Genomic DNA, 23,541 nt, shown 5'->3' with positions numbered 1-23,541 from the left:
ATGAAAGAGTGTTGGGAATCTTTTCACATTTGACCAAATAAGTTTATCAACCAATATTCTGCAGATTAGTTGATAAAGAAAATAATCATTAGTTGCAGCCTTACGTCCCCGTTTCCTATTAATAGAAAAAAAGCAAAAAATAAAGCAAGGTCATGCACATCGACATTTTAAAAGCTTACGATTGACCCCCCGCTGTGTGGATGTGATGTCTGCCCGGATGGCTCTTAACAAATATTGACAGTTTTTGTCTTTGTGGAGAAGAGAGGGCAGAACATTCTCCAATTTGTATTTCAGGTTCCATGGTTTGACTGAGCAGGCACATATGTAATATTTACATAATCATTGTAGTTTGATAAAAGTAACTTAGTAAATAATAAGCATTGGACAATATGTAGTGTGCCATGAATTTTTCATCTGTTTTTCTATCCCATAAATGCCCCTACAACTTAATGATTCATTATATTAACTGAGGCGTTACAGTAACCTTCCTGGAACCTCTGCATAATGAATCATGCATCTTGTATACACAACCAGGACGCTGTGCATCATCATCCTGAGTGAAATGTTACCATTAAGACAGCAGTTGAACCTTGTAATATGAGTCAAATACAGTAAGATATGTCGATTTGCCTTTCAGGGCTTTGGATTTACTTAGTTTTCTTTTTCCTTCTATACATATGTAGTCTTCAGATATTTAAAATGAATGCAATGTGTGCCGGTTATTGGGTCAGTTGTGGGTATTCAGCACTTTTCACCAAGGAAGGCGCTCCACATTATACTGTAAATATATTGATTCACTGTGAAGCATTCAATGATGTCTAAACGAACAGATTTGTCCCAAAAAAAGAAGACGTGGTTTCCATAACGGCCAATCCTGATAATAATCATTCCTCAACCACATTAACCGTTTGCATTGGAATCAACTAAAGTGAAATATATTCATACATTTAATTACCACACATGATATAGATAGTTGACATAGTAAAAAAAAAAAAACATATATTGATTTGCAAATTGTTCCATGCTTCTTTGAACTGTACAATCTGGATTGCCTTCTCATCGATGTTCCCATGGCAACCACTGACCCAGCCCTGTCAGGCGTCCTTCTCCTTCCATCACCATCACCATCACCATCCATGAGCCTCCGTGTAGTCTCTCCTCTGTCTGTTTCCCACAACAGGCAATCAGGAGCTGTCAGAGTGCCAACTGTGCTTCATGCCCATGTGTCATTTCCCATCAAGACACAATTGATTGTGTGTTATTTCATTTTAAGGCCTTTTTTTTTTTTTTTTTTTTTTAACTACAAAGCACGCACAAAAGAAATCCAGCAATCAAAACAAGCAACTTGTCACACTTGTTACATGCACAATGGAGAGGCAGTTCACTGACGTTTGTTCAGAGCGTTTGCGTTTCAGAGTGACTTAACCGCACGTTACATTGCCTCCGTCTTTCTGAGCGTCGTTGTAAAAAAACACAAAGCGAGGAATCGCTTCTGCGGAGAAAAAAAAAAGTGAGAGATGCAGTAATCAGGCGGCGGTGACTTCTCCTCGCCTCAGCTGTACTCTAAACAGCAGCCGCGCCTCAGGGCCCGTCCGCTGATAGTCACAAATGTTTAGAAGGGCGTGCTTTGTGCAACATCTGCTCTGCACCCAGAGTGGCTTAGCAGCTAAAGATATCCCTCCCCTGGCTGAGAGCTATCAGAGATGTTAAGCCCTGCAGAGTTAGCTTAACACACTTAAAGGTGTCTGCTGGCTGTGGATCAATGGCCTGAATGCACTTCTACTGCTCCACCAGGTTTCTGTCTCTGTTTTCTGTTTCCGTCTTTGTTTTCAGAAATGAAATTATTTTGTATTAATCTGCCACCAGCATCTTCATGTTGGAAATTTACCAATTGTCTGTTGTGTCATTCTGGGACACCAGTTGTCTACCGTAGACAGCGGCTGGTTACAAGGTCGGGATATGCTCCTTCTGTCCTCTCATCCGCCCGAGAGCCATTTTTACAGCCCAGTGGATAAAATAAGAACCTCCGTCTGAGGCCGACTCCCGTGGAACGCCACACATCCGTCTCCTGTCCGTCCTTCAGAGGCGTGTTCACTACACCAGCATGTGTGTGTGTGTGTGTGTGTGTGTGTGCACTTTCGCGGTTGCCATTGTTCTGCAGAAGTACTGATACATTCTCACATCACAGCTTTCCACTGATTGTTTCCGTCTGCCTACGGGTTATTGGAGTAAGCTGTTTCTTTTTTTTTTTTTTAAGCTCAGTCGTAAACCGGTTTCATTGTTGTGTGTTTATTTTAACAGACAGCTGTTTGGATCAGATGGAAACTGAACATATTTGATGAATGAACATTTAGACAAGTTTAATGGTCCAACATCATTTCTGTTGTGGCAGCCACCATAACAGGCTCCCCTCCCTGTCGCTTTGGGAAGACAAACACGTTGCGATGACACAGCCAGACTGTGCATTTCATCATTTCCTCAGTGTGTCAGGCTTGTCAGGCTTCATGCATGATGGAGTGCCTCGGTGACTCCTTTATTAGATTCCAACACAGTCATTAATTAATCCTGTTTTTCATACTTGTCAATCTTGGGAGACCTCCCACCTGTCAGCCCCCGACAGGATGAAGGTTGCTGTTACCTTTTAACTGTGGAGCGAGGGAAAAACATCAGTAAACATATTCTATAAGCTGACAGGACCTTCAGAATTCCTGTTCGTCTCACTGCTCTTGACTTTGTGCAGCGTTGAAGCAGTAAACTCTTGTTTTTCTTTCCTCCAAGTTGATTGTTCAGCTCTGAATTTGCAAGTTTATGTATTTTTAGTTGAACACCCACAGTCTCTCTCTCATAAAACGCTGGCTATGCATTTATTATATTTACCCCTAAAATGCCATGCAAACTTTGTATTTAGACATTGAGGTTTACTTTGTAAAATACTTCAATCGGCCCCGTTTTTTTTTTCACTACATCCCATATTTGAATTAAACAAAAACTCCCTCTTGGCGTAGGATTTAAAGAAGTCATGCTGTGGTTTACATGCAACATGCAAAGCCACTTTAGAACATAACTAAAGCTCCACCCATCAAAGCTAAATTTCACAATGATCGCGGCTGCACTACAGAGATAGAATAATCATTTTTTTTCTCTGCAAAACCCCTGAAGTGGTTCTATTAAGAGTGATATGGGGGGTCGAACAATGTTGTCTTCATGGTGTTTGGAAGGAATGTGTTGGAGTGGGTTTTATAATACATTGCAATTCAAGTTTTTTATAACAGAAATATAAGCATCTGTCTCTTATGCAACTGATAGTCGTTTACTGCCCTGCTAATGGGCAGGAACTTGCGTGCACACACAGAGTGCATTAATGTATTAATAATCACACATGACCAATGCTTTACCAATGGGAGATTTATTTTCTCGCGTTAAACCCTCTGAACATTTTGGTCCAGCAGAGCTTTCTCAGAAGCCCTGAAGGTATCGACCCACCGACTTTTTAATCCGATCTTAAGAGTCAAACGTAAACCCTGAAATTGGATAAATAACACTCAAATAAGTGAAATATCTAGTTTTTTAAAGCTTTAGTCTAGCATTAGAACATTTCTGAAGACAAATATCACATGAAATACTCTTGACTTCGTCTAAATCCAAAATCCAACACAATAAAACTACAATAAATCCTACTACAGCTATTGAATAGCATTGTGCAGGAGTAGCTAATAAACTGATAAACATTTCTTTTTACAATCAACACTTGAAATGATGAAGGCACATTCAAATGACAAGGTAGGACAAAATGTAAACCATACTTTGGTGGTTCATGTTTACCTCTTTACTTAAGATTCTATTAAACTTATGTTTTTTTCTTTTTAAAAAATGAACAAAAACACATGCAATGAGGAAGTACTTAAATAGATAATAATGAGAATAAATATGAAACAAAATTTAAATCATACCCTCTAAAGAAATGTGGTTTGAACTGACATCAAACAGTATTACTAAGCTTGTTTACAAGATATTCAGCTAAGGCGGATCTATAGAGGGAATCATAATGTGCATATTTGGATAAATGGGGGGAATACCAGACTGAATGGAAATGCTACAGACTCTTTCAGCTCATACGTTTCAGCCCACTCTGATATCTGCATATCCTTCAAGAGTTTCCTTTTGTGTTCGACTCCGTGAAGCTCTGTTTAAATTGTACATTTGAAATCCTCTCGAATTACAAACTACCAATACGGCCTGAACACTTCACTGTTTTACTGTAAGACTGTAACCTTAGGTACGTAGGCTGAATGGCATGATTTCCTGTAATGGAGGACTTCTTAGAAATATTCTCCCCCGAAGCTCTGAAACCATCAATTAGGGAATTAATAATCACTTACGCAGCAGCTGGCCTTAAAGGGAGCAGGAACAGAAAGAGGCAGTGAACTGAATAAAGCACGCATTGTACATATTGTACACGGGGGTTTTTACAGCAGGGAAATACATTTAGACCTTGGCTAAGCACACAATAGTCAAAGCCAATGCTTCTAATAGACATTGTTGTCTTTTCTTTTTTTTTTTTTTGGGACTGCTTGATCTCCCTGCCACTCCTCCCCCTCTCCCCTTTCTCCATTCCAATCTCAGTCTCACATTCACATTGCCATTGATTGGATGACTTCACACTCGGTGTAATACGCTCTTGGATCTAACACCTCACTGGCTGAAAGTGTTCTCTTCCTGGCTCAGCAAACTTGATTTGGCTCCGTCTATTAAAAATTCATAAAATCACTAACAAAAGGATTGTCATCGTTGCCCTTCTTTTGTGTGCGCGGGATGCAAAACTGTAATAGATGTGTTGATAAGGGAGGACAGTGTTGACGGGAAAAGGCGGAGCTACTGTAGTGGAGGAAGGATGGCGGTGCTTTAAGGGAAAACCCGACTCCCTTCAGACGGTCATACACTAGCAAATATCAATTTGTAACAGTCGGTGCGTTCCAGGAATTATTCTGACCTGAAGGGCTTTAATCTACTTTCTTATTGTACCCGCCTTCCTTCAACCTGACTTGTGTGCTTCAATTTCAGGTATCGATTTCCCCACATATCCCCAGAATGACTTTCACCAACCCCCAGAGAATGGGCGTGAACTTGTTGAATTCAGAGATGGAGAGGAGTAGTGGAAATGATAGCGTGATCACAACGACAGTCCCAGTTGTGTCTGCGTTGCATTCTGCTCTACTGACTCTGCTATCAGTGGAGAAATTGGGATCTGAGGCTCTTTTGTGGTGCATTTCTTCCTCCTGATTGTTCACGATTGTTAAATGTCAAATCCAGAGAGAATACCGTGCTCTTGGATCATAAGGGGACTAACAGCAAAACCGAACATTTACTGCTGAGCGATCTCCCAATCTTCTGGTACCGAGCTTCATAGTAGATGTGATGGATAAAACCTCCAATAGCTATTCTCTACTGGTCCTTCTGTTTTCAGTGTTGCATTCAAGTTCAAATGTATTTCAAACAACTGCTACTTGTGCCAGCAGGGGGCATTAGCCACAGCAGGGAAACGCATCACAAGTGACCGGTCAGTCCAGGCCCCAGAGTTGAGTAAACTGCAATGTGCATGGTTTTAGTTAGTATCCCATAATGCCTTTAGACAGGACTAATCCAGCAAAGGCACATCTTTCTGACTGAAATAGACTTTCGACAGCATTAGCAGGAAGTTTTGTGTATTTTGCAGTTTGTGTTGCAAAAGTGTGGACTGCCAAATTGATAAAGTAGATGAATAAAACTGCTTTTGTGCAATGCAGTTTTTTTAGTAATTGTAGATATTATCCTTTTTTATCAGTTGACACATTCATAGTTGTGCATTTGAAGATTTATCATATAGACTGTTATATTGCCCGGCCTCCAGCATTCAATTTTTCTATTCTTCCTCTTTGTGAATGCAGTTGTTGTTGTTGTTGTTGTTGTTGTTGTGGCAGAGATAGATGTGAGCTGATTCACACTGCTATGTAATACATGGATTTTATTATCATGCATCTGAATCATAATCTAGTCCGAGTTGGTAGAGGTACATGTAGCAATAAATACTTCGATAATTCTATTAATGAATTAAGCTATGCTGGTAGCAATGTTTATGTAAATAAACCGGTATTAATTGCCCTGCTTAGTCACTGGGGGTAATTTCTATGCAATTAGGAATAAAAGATTGAAAGCTTGAGATAAAGTGCAGCTGTCTCCGTTCAGCTGATGTAATCAAGTTAGATCTTATCACTTGGGTATAAACATAAACAGTCTAAATGGAAAATATGAGCCTGCTCGGGTGCAGCGGCGTCCACTTTTCTTTTTCTTTACGTTCCAAATTTTCACAGTGGGGAAAATGTGTTATTTCATCTTGCCAGTCCAAACACAGCACTTTGTCAGGCTGGAACCATATAAGGAGGTGCAGCCCTCTGGGCAGCTCTAAAATGTAAGCCATTTTCACTTTTTCCCCCCCTTAATTACTTAAACCGACTGCTTGAAAAATATGTAACATAGAGTGCCGTTGTACTTTTTGATCTGAGGCTAAAGGCAGCCATTCTGCAGCCGGTTAGTGATTCAGTTGAATCTGGAGGGAGATCCTTAAAGCCTTCTGCATATTCCATTAAGCTGCTCATTGCTATTCTATACCTGATTTTAATTAAGAATAGTAGAAACCCAACTGTGTGATTTAAGTGTGTGCGATGTTACTCAAGGTTTGGCTCCGAGGCGGGGTAGACGGTCGTTACGCCTGTTGGTCGCTCTCTGAGGCACAATTCTTTCCTGGTGAATATCCATGCGGTGATGGACACTGCCATTTATTCATTCATGTGAAATTAGCATTCAGAGAATCATAAGCTCTGCTGGCAAAGCCAAGCAGATGATGTAGGGCTTTGGTGAATCTAACGAGCCGCTCTTCACACAGGAGGCATCTGGCAACCGCATTATTTTCTCACAAAATGTTGTTTGGAGGCACGGTAAGATCAGAAGTCTAATTTCTGCCGTTTGAAATGAGCAGAGAAACTGCTTTCCATCAGCGTTAAACTCGTCTCATTATTGCGTTTTGACCGCGGAGACATTATTGCTCTCTTGCAATCGTTTGGCCTCCTCACACTCCGGTAGTAGGTGTTCAAATTGGCAGTACAGAGCTTTGTGTTCAATAGATGGTGCTGAGCAAGGGTGTGGACAATGAAGCTCCCACCCAGTCGATTCAGACTGAGAATTGTGATTAATTGCAATCAATAGCGTTGGCATCGACACTCGCTGCTTCCCTTCTACAACGCGACGCCACGACACCCTCTTAATGTGCTTATGTACGCTTAAGCCAGTCCTCATAGCACGCACGCACAAACTCAAAACATCCACATGCGAGAGACATCATAACCGTGAAGCCTCCACTTCATTAACACCGGCTACATCTTAAGTCACGCCTGTGCGAGTTAGCATCCACACACAGAGACTCAGCAAACCGATGAACTCAAGCCTGGAGAGATGTGATGACGGCGGGGGGAACAAAGGATTAGTGGATGGAGAGCTGGGAAGCGGAGAAGATTCCCTGCGGACTTAGCGCTCACTCGGATCTGAGCTGAACTTGTAAAGGGAGAGGGGGGGTGTCTTTGTGGAACCGTCATCCCCTTGTCGTGTCTGCAGACGACTGCCCGCGTCCTCTTCGGGTTCAAATGTCAAGTCTCAAGCCGTTACACAAAGCTGCGGTTTTTCTATCTGGAGCTGTTGGATCTGAGGCGCATTAACTCGGACCGTCGTTTCTCAACCTCATCTTTTGAAATGTCACTGCTCCCTGAGCCAAAGCGCTGTCTAACATTTCAGTTAAAGCCAGCCCGTGCCTCTGGTTCGCTCGGAGGGTTACTCCAAGCGTTTGTGCTTGATACCCGATGATAAGAGTGCTGAATTGTTCGGTGTATTGCGTGCGGTGTGTAAGCTAGTGTCATTTTTTTTATTTTCTATGTTGGTCGAGCAAGATTACACAAACGCATCAGCTCGACTGCATGTGGAGCAGATATTGTCCTTTTTTTAAAAATTAAATATCAGCCACCATCCGTCCCGTGTCGTCCACTTGACGAATTGAATAACCTTTAATAACATGTCACTCTCTATCACAACAACATAACGCCAAAGCACAATCAAAAAGTTGCTCAGGTGACTCTCACTGTCGTAACAGGAAACACATCCGTAGATATAGTACAATGCTTTACATAGAACATAATGTACATTTAGTTAATATCATCAAGATAATGAAATATAGCAGCATAACTGGACAGATAAAGGACCGCCTGTGAGCGTATATCAGCTTATAGTGTAATTTATAGTGTTAAAGAAGATGACATTTAGGTTCAGTTAATTAATTTTGACATTAAACACCACCATCAAGTAACTGCTGTTACATCTTCCTGACCTGCAGTGAAATTCGATTTTCAAAAACAGCTATTTTTCTTGATGTATGTTCTTTCGAAAGCCCGATATATATATATCCCAGAATTCCCTCTAATGTTGGTGAGACTGATTACTGAGCCTGCACTACGGCTGCTAATCATAGAGCGTATTGGATTCGGCGGGGAGCTTCACTGACTCTAATCTAAATGATTCAGCTGAGGCTTTTTCTTCCACTCTGGTGTGATTATACAGTGTGTGATTGGCAGCTTCGATAGAAAAATATCAGCACCGGAATCGGCTAAAGCCCATATTAGCTGAACTATTGTGTGCTCAGAGATATGCTCGGAGAAGCTGTGAACGTTGGCCCCCGACCAGACGAGAATCTGTAGCTGTTGGGGCCTTATCTTAAAGTGTGATTTACCCTGGAGCCATTCTTGGCAGGGGATTTGAAGAGCTGTCTGTAGGTGAGAGAGGGCAGGGACGACAAATCGTCACTCAGCAAGCCGTCAGCCTCACTTCCTGTGTAGAAACACAGTTATAGCCGGCTAAGTGTATTAATAAATATACTGAAACAAGCCTCTTTTTTCATCCTTAGTTGCACATTGTTATCCACTCCTTTCTCTCTAACACACACGCACACGCACACACACACACACACAGACACGCATTACCAAGGAAACAACAACAGCCCAAAAACTCAAGAGGCCCTCCATGGAAATAACACATCTTGAAATTATGTTTTTATTATAGATGGAGTGGCCTTCTTACTTTTTATTTAAAAATAACACCTCTTCCTTATTACACCCCAAGAATACCATTTGCAGTTCACACATTGTAAGTTGTTTTTCACTGAAGCCATTGTTTGCGATTGTTTCCAACGCAGCCCGCTGATGTTGGTTTCAGATCAATGCTTTCAAACGCGGGAAATAATTATTTAGCGTCGAGATGAAAGTCGGGCTACAGCAGCACAAACAGCCTGTGGATCCAGCCTTTTTTTAATTAGTGCTGTGTGTCTGCTGCTCTGCGTGGCAAATTAACATCCACCATCATAAGTGATTGTGCTACGTGTGTGTGTGTGTGTGTGTGTGTGTGTGTGTGTGTGTGTGTGTGTGTGTGTGTGTGTGTGTGTGTGTGTGTGTGTGTGTGTGTGTGTGTGTGTGTGTGTGTGTGTGTGTGTGTGTGTGTGTGTGTGTGTGTGTGTGTGTAAGAGGTCGGGGGTAGACGGAGGTTGCATTTTTTTTCCCTTTTCCACTCCTGAGAATCCATCCTGAATATGAATTGCAAGATGTCGCTTCCAGTTTTCTGTTATGTTTTTCAGATTAGACCAAATAAACATCTTGTCATAGTTTAAAACAGATAATTCCGTAGTTGGTTTGTTGAAGGTTTGTTTTTCCAGCTTGGCTGAGGAAAATGTTTTGAAAATAAATATAGTTGAAAGTTGAATAAATTAAATCGAACAAATTGTAAACCCAGTCCTGAAGGCATAACATTAGAAGCTATTTTCTCAAGGTGAAATGCCAGAATCCCATCACTCATACAAAGAAGATCAGGGCCCTTACATTTTTTCTTGCCGACTATGGAAGACCATTTAAAATTCTAAAATGTTACAGAAATATTTCTTGTTCTGTTGATGTTGGAAGTGAGTGCTGGTTTTAACATCCGTGTCTTGTCGTTGTCTTTCAGGCATGCCAAGGTTCGCCAGCCAGCCGTCGGCGGCCACCGTGCATCTAGGGAACAACCAGGTGATGGCGTGTGAGGTCAACTCAGATCTGGTGCCCTTCACCAGGTGGGAGAAGGACCGCCTGCCTCTGGAGCTGAGCGCCAGGCTGGTCCAGCTGCCCAGCGGAGCCCTGGTGATCAGCAACGCCACGGAGGCAGACGCCGGCCTCTACCGCTGTCTGGTGGAAAATGTGGGGTCGTCCAAGTCCAGCGACGAGGCCACGCTCCAGATACTGCCAGGTAGTTTGAGGAAATAAAAGTTTTGTTAGGCAACGGGTGAAATGACTCGCAGGGACGAGAGAATTCTGCAGGAAAGAGTTAATACATTGAAATGTACTTCCTGTTCACTTATCTCGAGGTCAGTGAGTTTTTTGAACGGGTTTTCGGTTAGATGCCTGAAATAAGGTCCTTGGTTAACACAAGTGTAACATTTTTCTACGACATAAATATGACATTAACTTCCTTTGAGTCCATCCCTACTCAAATAACTGGATGAGAGAATAATTGACAATATGCCGATCTGTAACCATTATTCTGATAAATAACGATGTATTTACTACACATTTTATTTTACAAAGCTAAGAAAGCAATGTTTAAGTAAAGCCTGTATGTCTTCCACATAGTGAGACATACAGCTTATTAATTAAACTCTGATATCGGACGGGGCTTTCTGGATCAGCCGATACCTAAAGCCCAGGAACAGCTATCACTACTGGAAGTGAAGGAGTTGGATTGGTGCATCCGTATGAGATGAGACTTGTGAACTGTGAAGCTTTTACCTGTCTTCAAAGAGGCGGATGCTGGATAAATGAGACTTTAAAACTTCATCATGCCAACTCGTCCGCGTTCACAGCCTCGTTGTGTTTACCTGCGCTCTTGGAACCCAGAGGCAGTATTTAAGCTTTTTTACATCTGCCAATTATATTTGCTTTTCAAAAAACCATGAAAGTGGTGCTCATTTATGGAGATTATCTTGCTGAACAAAACATGCAAGTATCATAAACTCGTGTTAGCCACGGAGCTTGTTTTCTGCAATAATCCAAAGATCTTATTGGCTTTTGGCCAGGGGAACCAGTGCGATGCTGACATCCAGGTTGGCCTACAAAAATACCTCATCCCTGCAGCACTCTATGCAGATCAGTGACTTCATGTAGGGTTGACATACTTAAGTTTAAAGTCAAACACACATGATGGTTACTGGAATGATTTCAGATTTGTTTAGCACTATGTGTCCATTGTTATCTGATAGTGAAATCCTTTTTCCTGCTTGTCCTCACTAGACCCCCTTCAATCAAAACATTTTCACACCCATGATTACAGTGCAATTATGTTAGAGCTTCTATTGCTGAACCACTTGTGCAGTCAATCGAAAATTAAAATATAGTTCAGTGCCTCATTTGATTAAAGTGGCACATGGCGTCGTCTTTGGGCCGCTCCCTACCTGTTAGCATCGGAAGAATCTGCTCAGCTGATGAACTGTAGAGATGGTTGAATGCCAAAAGGAGTGGTAGAACTCCCCGTGAGGTCATCAGTGATGCTGCAGTAACTCAGTTGTTGCTCAAAAAGGGGGGCTGAATTCCATTGTGGCAGCGTCTAGTCCCCCCCCCCCCCCCCCCCCCATCCAAAAGTTTTATTTACTGAGTTGTTAAGCACCAGGCTCTTGGCAGCACAGAGAAGATATTAGAGGTCATAAATCAGACTTCAACAAGACCCCAGTGGGGGTCTTTATCTCTGTGTGTCTCCTCCAAGGATGCGTGTTGGAGTGGCTAAAGGCTGGATGTTTACAGAAGGGAAACTCACGAAGCTGTGCCAGGAAATGGAAGAAATTTTGTTTTGATGCAACCAGATGTTGAAGCGCATTTATAGTTATTTGGTTTCTTTGAAGTCGCAACAAATCAGCTTTTGAAAAAAGATTTCAAGCATTTCAGTTTTTTAATAAAAAAGCTTTATAGAGTTATGATCTAAGATTAACTGATGGTGCTGAGGTCCTGTGTGTGTGTGTATGTGCTGCGGTCACACATGACCCTCTGGTTATTGCAGGATGCTATTCAGGCAGTTAGTAGCAGCTGGAATTATATTGGATCGCTTTGAACTGCTAAAGAGCTGAGAGCTCAGCTGTCTCAGACGTCAACATGGACATTATTCATCTGACCGTTGTCGGTGTGGGTGTCGGGAAGGACTGCCCCGTCAGACACGAGTCCTTTTGAAGTTTTTAAGACGGATGACACCCGTTATTGTCAAAGGTTGCTGCTCTGCTTCACTTACACACCCCAGCCTTAACCTCGGCCTTAACCCTGACCTTTTTTTTCTCCCTTCTTTCTCTCACGTACAAGAAACCGGAGAAGAGAGGAAGCCGGAGTTCCTGGTGCAGGCCGCGGCGGCGACCAAGTCGGTGGGCGCCAGCGTGCTGCTGCCCTGCGTGGCCACTGGTTTCCCTGCGCCGCACGTTCGTTGGATGTTTGGAGACAAGCTGCTGGAAGAAAGGTAGGAGCATGAACTCTGGCTGTAACTTTGACTCACCGTACCATTTGAGAAATAAAAAAATATTCGTAAAAATACGAATTTCTTGAGGCAGGTTTTTGCTCTTAGTCGTGTAGAAACCGGTGTGCTATATCTTATTCAAACCTGCCTTACAAAAACACCTTTACCCGTTAGACCTAATCCTGGCCCTGGCTTCCCAAGGTGTCAATGCTTTTCTGCCACTGCTGGGTTGTGGTATTAAGGGGGGGGGCATACCTGGGGTGATAAGGAGCCTCTTCAGCTGGGAGTCGAGGCTGCCGGGGTTGCCAGCTGAGGGGGAAGTTCACAAATTAAGAGCCGGGAGAGAGTGTCACAGTGCCTGTGCTCTCACTCCTCTGGCTCTCATTAGCTCAGCCGCAGAGCAGCTCAAATCCCTCAGAGAGAATTTCAATAGACATGGGAAGCTTGAGTCTGACCAATTACTATAAGGAAGCACTTTGTTGGCCTAAACCCTGTGTACCGGTCCTGCAGTATAATGACTCTGCAACTTGTGTGGGTTAAAAGCTAAAACAGGCCTCATTCATCTTAATCCGAGCCAAGACGGAGACTTTTCTATCTTCAGTGACATTAAACGTAAGGTCATCAAGGCTCCAGTGTGGTGTGAGCTAGAACGTCATTAGACTCTCCAACCTGAAGTTCCAAGCATGTTTCCATACCATCCATCTTCCATAACCGCTTATCCAGTTAAGGGTCGCGGGGGTGCTGAAGCCGATCCCAGCTGTCAATGGGCGAAGGCAGGGTACGCCCTGGACAGGTCGCCAGTCTGTCGCAGGGCTGACATATAGAGACAGACAACCACTCACGCTCACATCCACACCTACGGGAAATTTTTTGAGTCTTCAATGCACCTAAGCTGCATGTCTTTGGACTGTGGGAGGAAGCCGGAGAACCCGGAGAGAACCCACGCTGACACGGGGAGAACATGCAAACTCCACACAGAAGGTTGTCTGGCCCGGGAATTGAACCCAGGCCCCTCTTGCTGTGAGGCGACAGTGCTAACCACTACACCACCGTGCAGCCATGTTTCCATACCTCAAGTTCAATGTCTTTAACACCTATGGAATCCTCTGAGAGTTTCTCTGACCTCCAATGGGAGCTGGCTAAAACGGTACTTATTAATCTACCTTGTATTAACTGCAAAACACCATCCAGCGTGAATACACGCCCCCCCCTAGGGTGCCTCCGCTCGTAATTAGCAAGCGTACCCTGAACAACCAGGGAAGTCTGTGCGATTTTTAAAGTGGACCTCCATGCTCCTGCCTTCAGAGCAGAAACGGATTGTGTGGCGAATACATTACCCAGACCGTTCTTTTGATTTTAATACGACATTGACAATTAAAAAGGATAGCAGTGGAACTTTGTCTTTTCTCCTTGAGAGTCTCCGGTCCCTCTCAGGCATTACATGAGAGATAGAAGAGAGCTGCTGTCAATTAAGAATCAGTGTGGCATTCAGTCCAAGGGAGAAAGAGAGGGAGGGAGCGAGAGAGAGAGGGGAATCTGCAAAGAGCGTCTAATTGGTCTTTGGTGCACAGCACAAACAGGGCCTTGGAAGCGGCGACGCCGAAGCTGCAGACATGAGATGAAGGTTTATAAAGATGTGTCAGAGCCACCAATTGAAGGCAGGGTGACTCGCTGACAGCGGGGATTATCACGTTCAGCTTCTGCCGCCGGTGCTTCAACTTGGTCGCGTCTCTTGTTTTCTTTCTGCGTCTCTCTCTCAGCCTGCGTTCACAACACAGCACAGAGCCGGTTCTACTCCGGGCCACGGATAGTGTACGCGATCCAACAGAAAGAAGTGCAACATAAAATATATGGTGTTTTTTTTTTTTCTTTTTTTTTTTAAGACAATTCAGATTCTTGGATGTCTAATTCTCCTCTGTAATTCTGCACTAGTCGCTCCCATGGCTGACTGACTCCTCAGACGTACTTGAGGATGCTTTTAAAGACACAGTGGAATCCGTCAAAAGTCTTCTTTCAAAATGTGCCATGAAAAGGATTTCTGTTAAAAGTTGGATTTCTGTCTTAAGTCTTTGAAGAGTCTCATTAGTATGTTTTTTTTTTCATAACCTGCCAGAAGACAGACATTGCCGTTTCTTTTGTATCACCTGTCCATATTGCCATGTAGGACTTAAAGGCATCAATGGAACTCTTTGATGTCTGCGATGACAGATGGGGACAGAGCGAAGAGCTGAAATTGAAATTTAGAACAGGTGGTTTTCTAACTCTCAGTTGTAGAGAATTTGATATTTCTCTGTTGAGGTACTGTATACATCTCTTAGAAGTCAAAAAACACCACGTGTCTCTCTTTTGAGACTTCACAGTGTCATATAAAGCATCATCACTGTCAATACATTCTTGCTGTGACTTGGCAGATACATGTTAGACTACATATTGGACCCAGATCGTCATAGCTACCAGTCTCTACATACTTGTCTGAGTTTGGAAAGGAGATGCTGCCATTGCTTCTCATTTCCACCTGACACCACTAACAACAAGTGTTTATGTATGTTTACATATTTTTATGAATGAAAGAGAACCTGGAACCATTAACCATCACTAAGCTGGGAAGAAGGACTCTAGAAGGACATTTTTTTTTTACATATACATGCGAGCAGAGGGTGATAGTCAAATGGTTACAAGTTCATTGACATAAAATAAAGACATGATGTCGGGACATGGTGATGCGTCGGTTGCCTTCCACGGATCCTGATGCCCCACGTTTGTCTGCTCAGACTGTTATCGGGTTGATATTGTGTGATCTGATCCAAGTATTCGATCTATTAGATATCCCAAATCCAATGACTTTAAATGATAGAATGACAGGATATTGGTCGTCTTAATACAGCCAACGTCATGCTGGCAACAGTAGTAGAGTTTTGCCACCCAAATGAGCTAGCAAGCTATAAACATTGAATAACATTAGCTAACTATTAGCAGCATCAAAATGTTTGGTTGTTGCATGTCTGGGTGTCAGAATTAATATACCAACAGCGGAATCAGGTTCCACAGTATCTGACAGCTCATGAACGTTTCAGGGCTACAGGTGTTTCAGTTCATTGAGTGACCGTATAAACTGCTGACTTCCAGCTAAATGTGTCCGTGGTTGCTGGTAAATTCTCGCCGTTGTAATGTTACACCCGAGGTTTCTCCACTAAATACGTTAAATACGTTAATATATATACGGCCACTTCATTTTGGGCCATTAGCTAATGTCTTCTTGACACTCCCTAATAGCAAACGGATCCGGGAAGTCAATTTATTAAGGTTGCATTCCTCATCTTTGGCGGTTAATGACATTGTATAGCTTTTCAAGCTATTGCACATCACCGTACTTCTGTTACCAACTTGCATGTACACATTAATGCACATAATCAATGTTTACAAACTGTAAAATTGTCTTAATCTGTTTTTAATACGCACATATCATTTTTCATCATTTGTAGGGGATTCTACCCAGACTATATATTATGCTCTCTTGTTTGAAATGATTTAACTGACGTATATCCACAAATCTTGAATGGAAGATTAATTTTGCCGTATCAATTACACTTATTCTGTTGTAACGCGCGCTTTGTTTATTCACCAGATCCTAGCCGCAAATTAATTTAGGCTCCGAGCAAGTCTATTGTCAAGGACGCCGAGCTCCCTATTTATTCTGATTAAGCTCAGCAACACTGTGACCGATAACGGAACACTTGAAGCAGCTCAGTCAACATGTTGAAAACGCGCTCTTAGCAAAATGTGCGGCGTGTCATCAATAGCAGGTGCCAGCGTGAACAGAGAAACAGGCCGTGGGTTTCCTCACACACACACACACACACACACACACACACACACACACACACACACACACACACACACACACACACACACACACACTGGTCCTGATGACACTCATGAAAAGGGCAGTCATCTTTTGTTCTTGGGAGTATCACTCTATCACCTAATAGAATTCTCCAGCAGTCAATAAAACGGATGAATTATGCATATCCGCTAGCAACAGGGAATTGACAGAGCATGTAAATCAACCCCCTTCCTAAAGCCTCCAAGCAATCCGTCTCCTCTCCTCCTTGTCTTCCTCGCCTTCATTTAAATATGATTGTGTATATTGCATTTACTTGTGTATAGAGGGAGGGATGCACGCTGTGGGAAATTTGTTTGCAGTTGGACTATTATTGGACCGCAGTGTAACCCTCTTTCCCACATGTCTTGCATACAAAAACACACATTACATTATCCACTTGCTGATTTTAGGGGTGAGAGAAGGAAAGGAATACACACACACACACACACACACACACACACACACACACACACACACACACACACACACACACACACACACACACACACACAAGAGTGGATACAACTGCATAGGGACGCTTCTGTCTATAGGAAGTCTTTTGGGTGAACAACCATGCAAAGAAATGAAAATTGGCTTTTAACCCGATTGTCCATGCAACCACATTAACAATAAGAAACCAAAAATGTTTGAGGTTAAATCAAAATCCTACTAGTTTTACCTCTTATCAAACCCAAAACAGCCCCTTTCTCCCTATCTGATGTTGGTTTAGTTTACACTCTTCACAATCAGTCTTGGTAAGTTGTCCAAATTTGCTTTTTCATAATAAAAAAAGCTAATAAAAAAAAAAATGTTTTTATTGTCAATATGAAGATATCATTATTTTATTTTTTAGCCCTGGTTGCTTGCCGATACGTGTGGTTGCTGGTTAAAATCCTCAAGTATGTTTTGACACAGGTCCCAGAGTTGTGTTTCAATAGGCAGGCATCAATGGCGGCAAAAAGTGTAAGTTGTAAAGTTGATCAAATATGGGGTAAGATATTATAATAATATATAATTAATCTGTAATGTGCAATGAAAGAGCTTATTCGCAAAATAAAGTTTAACAGCAGGAATAACTGATCACTTTTCATGATGTGGAGTTTAAACCACCGGCACTTTTCTAACAGTTTGAGGATTTTTAAAGCTCTGGCAAATCAGCATGCACACACAGAAGAAACTGTTCTACTACTAAAGACCGCGTTGCTGAGCAAATGCCACAACCGTTTAAAAAACTCATCCAAGCTAACAGTCGTTCAGATGCAATCATAACAGTCTGTATTTTTGAGTGAAGTCACAAAGTGGGGTGCACTAAGAAACTAGGGATGCACCATTACGACTGAAATGGTGGGCTTATTTTTTTCAATTCAATTTTAAGATCACGATTATCTATCAGGATTATTCATTGATTTTAGTGACAAAAACATTTGTATTGCTTTTTACATTTGAAACAAACAGATATGCTTTCTCTACCATATTGTGCTACATTTCTGCTACTGTAAAGATCTTTGCATCAAAATAAGACTGGTCCTTGCTCCCAGTACATCTCCTAGAAGCAAAGGTGGCCACACACAGCAGCATGACATTCCCCAAAAGTAAAGTAAAGTAAAGTAAAACATCTTGATTTTCTGGCTGGTGGTTGGTTTTTAATTTAGGAAGCTTAGTTTACTTTGAGCTGAGCAGGCAAATTAAACATCAGTATCTAAGTGAATCGTGGTTATTTGATTGTGGAAAGCCAAAACAGTGCTCGAGATTAATATTCTTTTAATTATGCAGCCCTGCTTAGAACTTTAACCTTCTTTAGTCCCTACATCCTTTTAATTGCAGACACATTGGAACTAATATTGATCTTTTTAATTCCCACCTTTTGGTTTCCATACCAACCTTAGGACACACTGCACCATTCTGCTCTGGTCATGTCGTTTTCAAACGGCCGCTGCAGTAAAAAGCACGGGGTAGTGCAAACAAACCTTTCAGCCTGCCAGAGATGCAACCTATCAATGTTAATGGCCTATGAGTTTCACTTGCTCCTCTTCTCGGAGTGACTATTAGTGAGGTTAATGGCAAATGTCCGCCTCATGCTGAACTCTTTCTCATCCTGCAACAGCAGCAGTACTTAGTGGCGTTTCAGATGTCATTGGAAAAAACAGACTCGGCTGATGAATACAACAGTTACTCGCACCGCAGAGTACAAAGACTTCTGCCTGAGGTGGAATAATGGACGATTGTAGTTCCCTTTCATCCAAGTGTCAAAATGTGAGAATGGAAGTAAACTCCCCGGACACTTTATTAGGTTACCTTTTAAAATCTAATGGTCCACAGGTCTGCACATGTTCTTCCTTTTATGAAGCCTGACTTTGTTGTAGAAAGGTGGTTTTTTTGTGTTGTACTGGACTGAATTATATTCAACTGTGTTTCTAATATTTTCCCCCTCTCATGTTTGTTAATGTGGTGGGCAAAAATTATACAAACTCCTTTTAAATATAATTCAGTCCAGTAAAACATAACTGTTAACTACAATTGCCGTAATAAATACACTGTACAATACTATAATTACTCTGTCTGTATATTCAATATTTTTTAGTTATTGTGGATTTTATTTTATTTAATTTGTTTTTACTTATTTAATAATTCTTTCCTATTTAGTACTTTTATTACTTATTTATAATCATTTTTTACAATGTCTCTTCTTTGCACTATCTCTATGCTGCTGTAATCCTGTAAATTTCCCCGCTGCGGGACTAATAAAGGATTATCTTATCTTATCTTATAAACATATAGTTAAGTTAACGCATCTCAAAACTGGGCATTATTATTTTTACAAACATAGAATTTATTCTGAGCTTTTGTATTGGATTGCCTCAGATTTTTACAAGTTTACCTTCTAAAGCGTGAATTGAAAGGAGCGTTCAACAAAGAGTTAAGATCCATGTGCGTACTAATAGAAACTCTCCTGCTCCACATGTTTCCCACATTGACAGAGGTTGGCATGTACAGTACTGCAGGTGTCCAGCACATTATTTCAGAGCACACAGGAGGCCCATATGGTCGGATTTCTGCTTAGGAACTCACATTTCTTCAACACTGGTGAAGTGATAGATGGCAGCAGCAGAGTGGGTTTTGCCAGCATGCGGGACCCGAGAAAACAAGACAAGCAACATGGTTTTCTGGCAGCGGAGCACGGGAACCTTCCTTTTTGGATGTCTTTTAAGTCTCCAGCACATCAAACACACACACATACACACACAGGCTCTCTTCAAAGAGCGTTTCCTGTCATAGCAACCATTGTTCTTCTTTGCATTCTTGTCATAATGTTGTGTTTATTGTCATGTAGGAATGGAGGATAAGAGGATTACATTGGCCGTTGGCTCGATCTACAGTTAGTTGCATTTTTTCGATCAGTTCCAAGAATATCTACTTATGCACGTACTGTGATTCGGCTCTAGACGGTAAAACTGTGCAGCTGCAACAGTTCAAATAGGACTGACATTATGGGTCTTTATTCACAGACCGCCTGGACCTGCACGGTGTCTTTCGCAGCATAAAACAACTCACCTGCAGGCCTTTATGTGGCTCTTCCCCAGACATTACGCGGATATGTGTCCTATTAAACCGCTTTATAATCCGATGGAGTGCTGGAAGTTTGACGTGACTCAGCTGGGGACACACAGGGGCTTCAAGCGCCCCGCTGGCCCTCCAGAGCCACCTAAAAGTATATTAAGCGAGTTATGGGCTGCAGGCTTCATTGTGGTATCCACTAGTCCAACGATCGGTTTACTCTTGGGGTTAAAGGAAAGCAAATAAAGTCAGGTATGCAAGAGCTGTTTTTGTCTCGAGGGCCCTGCCGCTTCCCATCACGAGCCAGAGGAAAACAAAAACGTTTTCATGGCTGAGTCACTTGAGAAGCCATGAAAACGTTTTGCCTCTGGCACCGGGTTTTTTTTCTCACCTTAATTTAAAAAATGTAATTATTTATTTTCATACGCACATTTATTTCAGCTCTCATTTGTCGCTCACATTCGTCTCCCCGTACTTTGAAACTCAAATCCAAACAGTTCTAGTTAAAGAACAGAATGTCTTTAAGCTTGTCTGCCCTCCTTGGCTGCGAACTGAAAAATCCCGCTGCTTTCTTCGCAACTTGAACTTGATTCAAATTCATGGGGCTGCTTTTGATTGTGTTTCGGTCAAAAGGGGGAAGTTCAATTTGTGTACAAAGATGGCGGAAGGGTTCTTAAGACCTAGATAGTAAGGGCGTTGAGAGAAAAATAAAAGGAAAAGGATGCCAAACAAAGAAAAGTTGAGAGATCGCAACTCTATTCATAAATAATATATTCATTGTTCTTTGTTGTTGTGACAGTCGGGACTCCGCCTGCCTCCCTCGCAGATAGCCTGACCCACACCCAAACCCCGTCACAGCACTACTGATTGCTGTGTGACGGCACACGACACCGCCCATACTACCTCAGTGATCTGCAGCTTCGCCTCGCCCAGGTGGACTGACCTTGCCGCCACTCTGTGTTACGGAAGGCTGAGCCACCACTCACACATACCAAATGTGTTCTTTGCCCCCCCCCCAAAGCCCTTCTCTGAAGTCTTGGTGGCTGCCACCGCCTCTGAAAAGCCAAACGGCAGAACAGGGGGACAAGAATGTGTTAGAGACCTATTTCATGTTGACAGGACATTGTCAAACACCTTTTTTTTCCCGGACCAGTTACACCCTAGAGCGGATCAGAAGGAGGAGGAGGATGTTGTTGGAATACAGCAGCGTTGTATGTCCTCCTTTTTATTTATTTTTTACAACTGTAACAATGTGGAAAGTTGTAGCTGCTGGAAGAGGATTTAATAAAAACACGGCCAATTAGCATCAATGCACCTTGTCTGCCCGACACATTCAACCTGTAATCTTCAGGTTTGTGCGTGTGCTGTGTGACTGTACGCATGTGTGCATCTGCTGTTTTTTTGTAACAAGACAGAAGTGACGGTGGCATCGGCGAGCTCATTAAGCAGCTCTTTGTAGGTGAACACAGATAATGTGGGTTTTAATTAGAGCCTTACTTAGCAGCGTGTCTCGCCAAGGACCCAGCAGCTAATGCAGGAGATATCCTTCATATCCTCACGGCAGACGCCTTGTCTTTGTTTTAAACGACCACAAGCGCTCCCTCACAACAGCGCGCGGCGTGGTCAGCCCGTTCCAGCTACAGCCGATCTACTCTGTCTCCCTCCCTTCCTTAATGGTCTCTAAAAAAGTAACACATTCTTTGTTCCACAGAGCACTTTAGCCGCTGCAGTGAGATTGACTTGCTCTAAACAGAATGAGAAAGTGCCTGGTGGGTTGATGTGTGCTGTGTGTTCCTCTTTAAAGTACAAGAGAAAGCTGTCAAACCCCCTTTTATGGCGCTTGCAGCACTAAAGGCCAAGAGTCTGAATAGTTGTCCTGGTGAGGCTAACTACAGGAATGTCTGGCACAATGAATTTAGGAGACGTCTTTCAGGAGAATTTTTCTCATTCAGCAGGGATTTGACATGCAGAGCCTCTCAGCAGAGTCAGCCTTTACTCTCTGATGTGGTGAATGTACATAATGGACATTTGGCATTTCCCGTGGTTCTGTGTTAAAGAAAAAGCAGCTGCCGACTTATGTTACCTCTTTCTTTTCCTCCACCTTGAGCACCTTCCTGCTGAGTTTTTGCGTGGGCTTTCTTTTTATATACAATCTACTGCCCTCAGAAGCGGCCTAGTCTGCTGTTCAAAAGTTATTTTAGACTGACGTATGGGATCTGGGGTCAAACTTGTGTTTCCTGTCAGTCCGAATGGGTCAACATGGTGCTTTTGACCTGCTCATTGCAGATTTTTACATTCCATTACATTACAGTCATTTAGCAGACGCTTTTATCCAAAGCGACTTACAATAAGTGTATTCAACATAGGTATTCAAGAGAACTACTAGTCACCAGAAGTCATAAGTGCATCTCCTTTCTTAAACAAGCATCTAAGAGCATAAACCAGAGCAAAAGTACAGTGCAGAAGCAAATTACTACGAAGACAATAAGTGCAACAAACTAATGGATTTGTTATGAAAGGGTGAACACTGGTTGACGGTAATTACAGGTTTTCCTGTAGCTTCTATAGAATGTTTACAGTATTACTGTTAACTTGACTGCTGTAGAAACTGGTGACAAATTCAAGACATCTCAACATTTTTCAACATGATTGTAGAGTGCACGTTTTGCATTAGAGCTAGGGTAGGTAATATATTTTAGAAACATCTTTTGCTTTATTTGTTGAAATTCTCTCTCAGCATAATGATGATTTTGGGGGAGTGGCTTTGAAAAGAGGCCTGATTGGCTATCAGTGTTGTTGATTTAGTGATATTTAGGGATATTTGGAGCTAGTGCTGCTAACTACTTTCATTTGAAAAGAGTTGGCAACACTGGTATGGGTTTTTTTTTTTGTTGGGTGCTTTTTAAAATATTGATTACATCTGGTGGTCTCCCTAATGTGGCTGACTCCAGCTTTAATGTGAGGCAGAGTAATCATTACAGTTTGGAAGAACAGTTTCAAACCTTGATCATGTGTAAACAATGCCAACGGGGCATTAACCTTTTATAGCACAGTGCAGGTTAAACGGTATGTTCATTAGTTCTGCGTCAAACACAGGCTTTTGTGTGAGAGTGGTTGTATTGGGGCACATTGCTGCTGCCCGCTACCATCAAAGAGGAAAATGTCCAAAATCTCTTCAACGCAGCGATCTCTAATCACATTTAAATCTTCAGTACATATCATTTTGCCATCCTAGTTTCTCATTTTTCAGTCACTACAGTTTTTACTGTATAAGACAGTAAGCCTCTCTCGCCTTAAAATGGAAGTGTTAGCAGACTATTGTACTTTTATGTGACTGCGGTTCATGCCGAAGTTAATAGTCTATTTTATCCCTACAATTCAAGGGAAACAGTGATGTGATTTTGGTGACAGCAGGTCGAGTGCCACTCGAATGCTCCACTCCAGCACAGACAGACAAGCAGATGGTCTCAAAAGGCCGATTGCTGCCAAAATTCAGAACAAGTCGGGGAGAGAGAAGC

At 42.3% G+C, this 23,541-nt stretch overlaps 1 protein-coding gene across 1 annotated transcript in view; it reads left to right on the top strand.

Annotated features, from left to right (window-relative positions):
• The window catches only part of neo1a (neogenin 1a), a 162,519-nt gene that overhangs the window by 74,427 nt on the left and 64,551 nt on the right, over positions 1–23,541 (top strand). Inside the window, 2 exon segments of the mRNA XM_054610588.1 lie at positions 10,069–10,344; positions 12,438–12,588. Coding sequence (XP_054466563.1) covers positions 10,069–10,344; positions 12,438–12,588 — 427 coding nt within the window.

This window comes from Anoplopoma fimbria, chromosome 2 (genome assembly GCF_027596085.1).
Source record: "Anoplopoma fimbria isolate UVic2021 breed Golden Eagle Sablefish chromosome 2, Afim_UVic_2022, whole genome shotgun sequence".
Taxonomy (NCBI): Eukaryota; Metazoa; Chordata; class Actinopteri; order Perciformes; family Anoplopomatidae; genus Anoplopoma; species Anoplopoma fimbria.
This window is presented reverse-complemented; position numbering and strand designations above follow the sequence as displayed.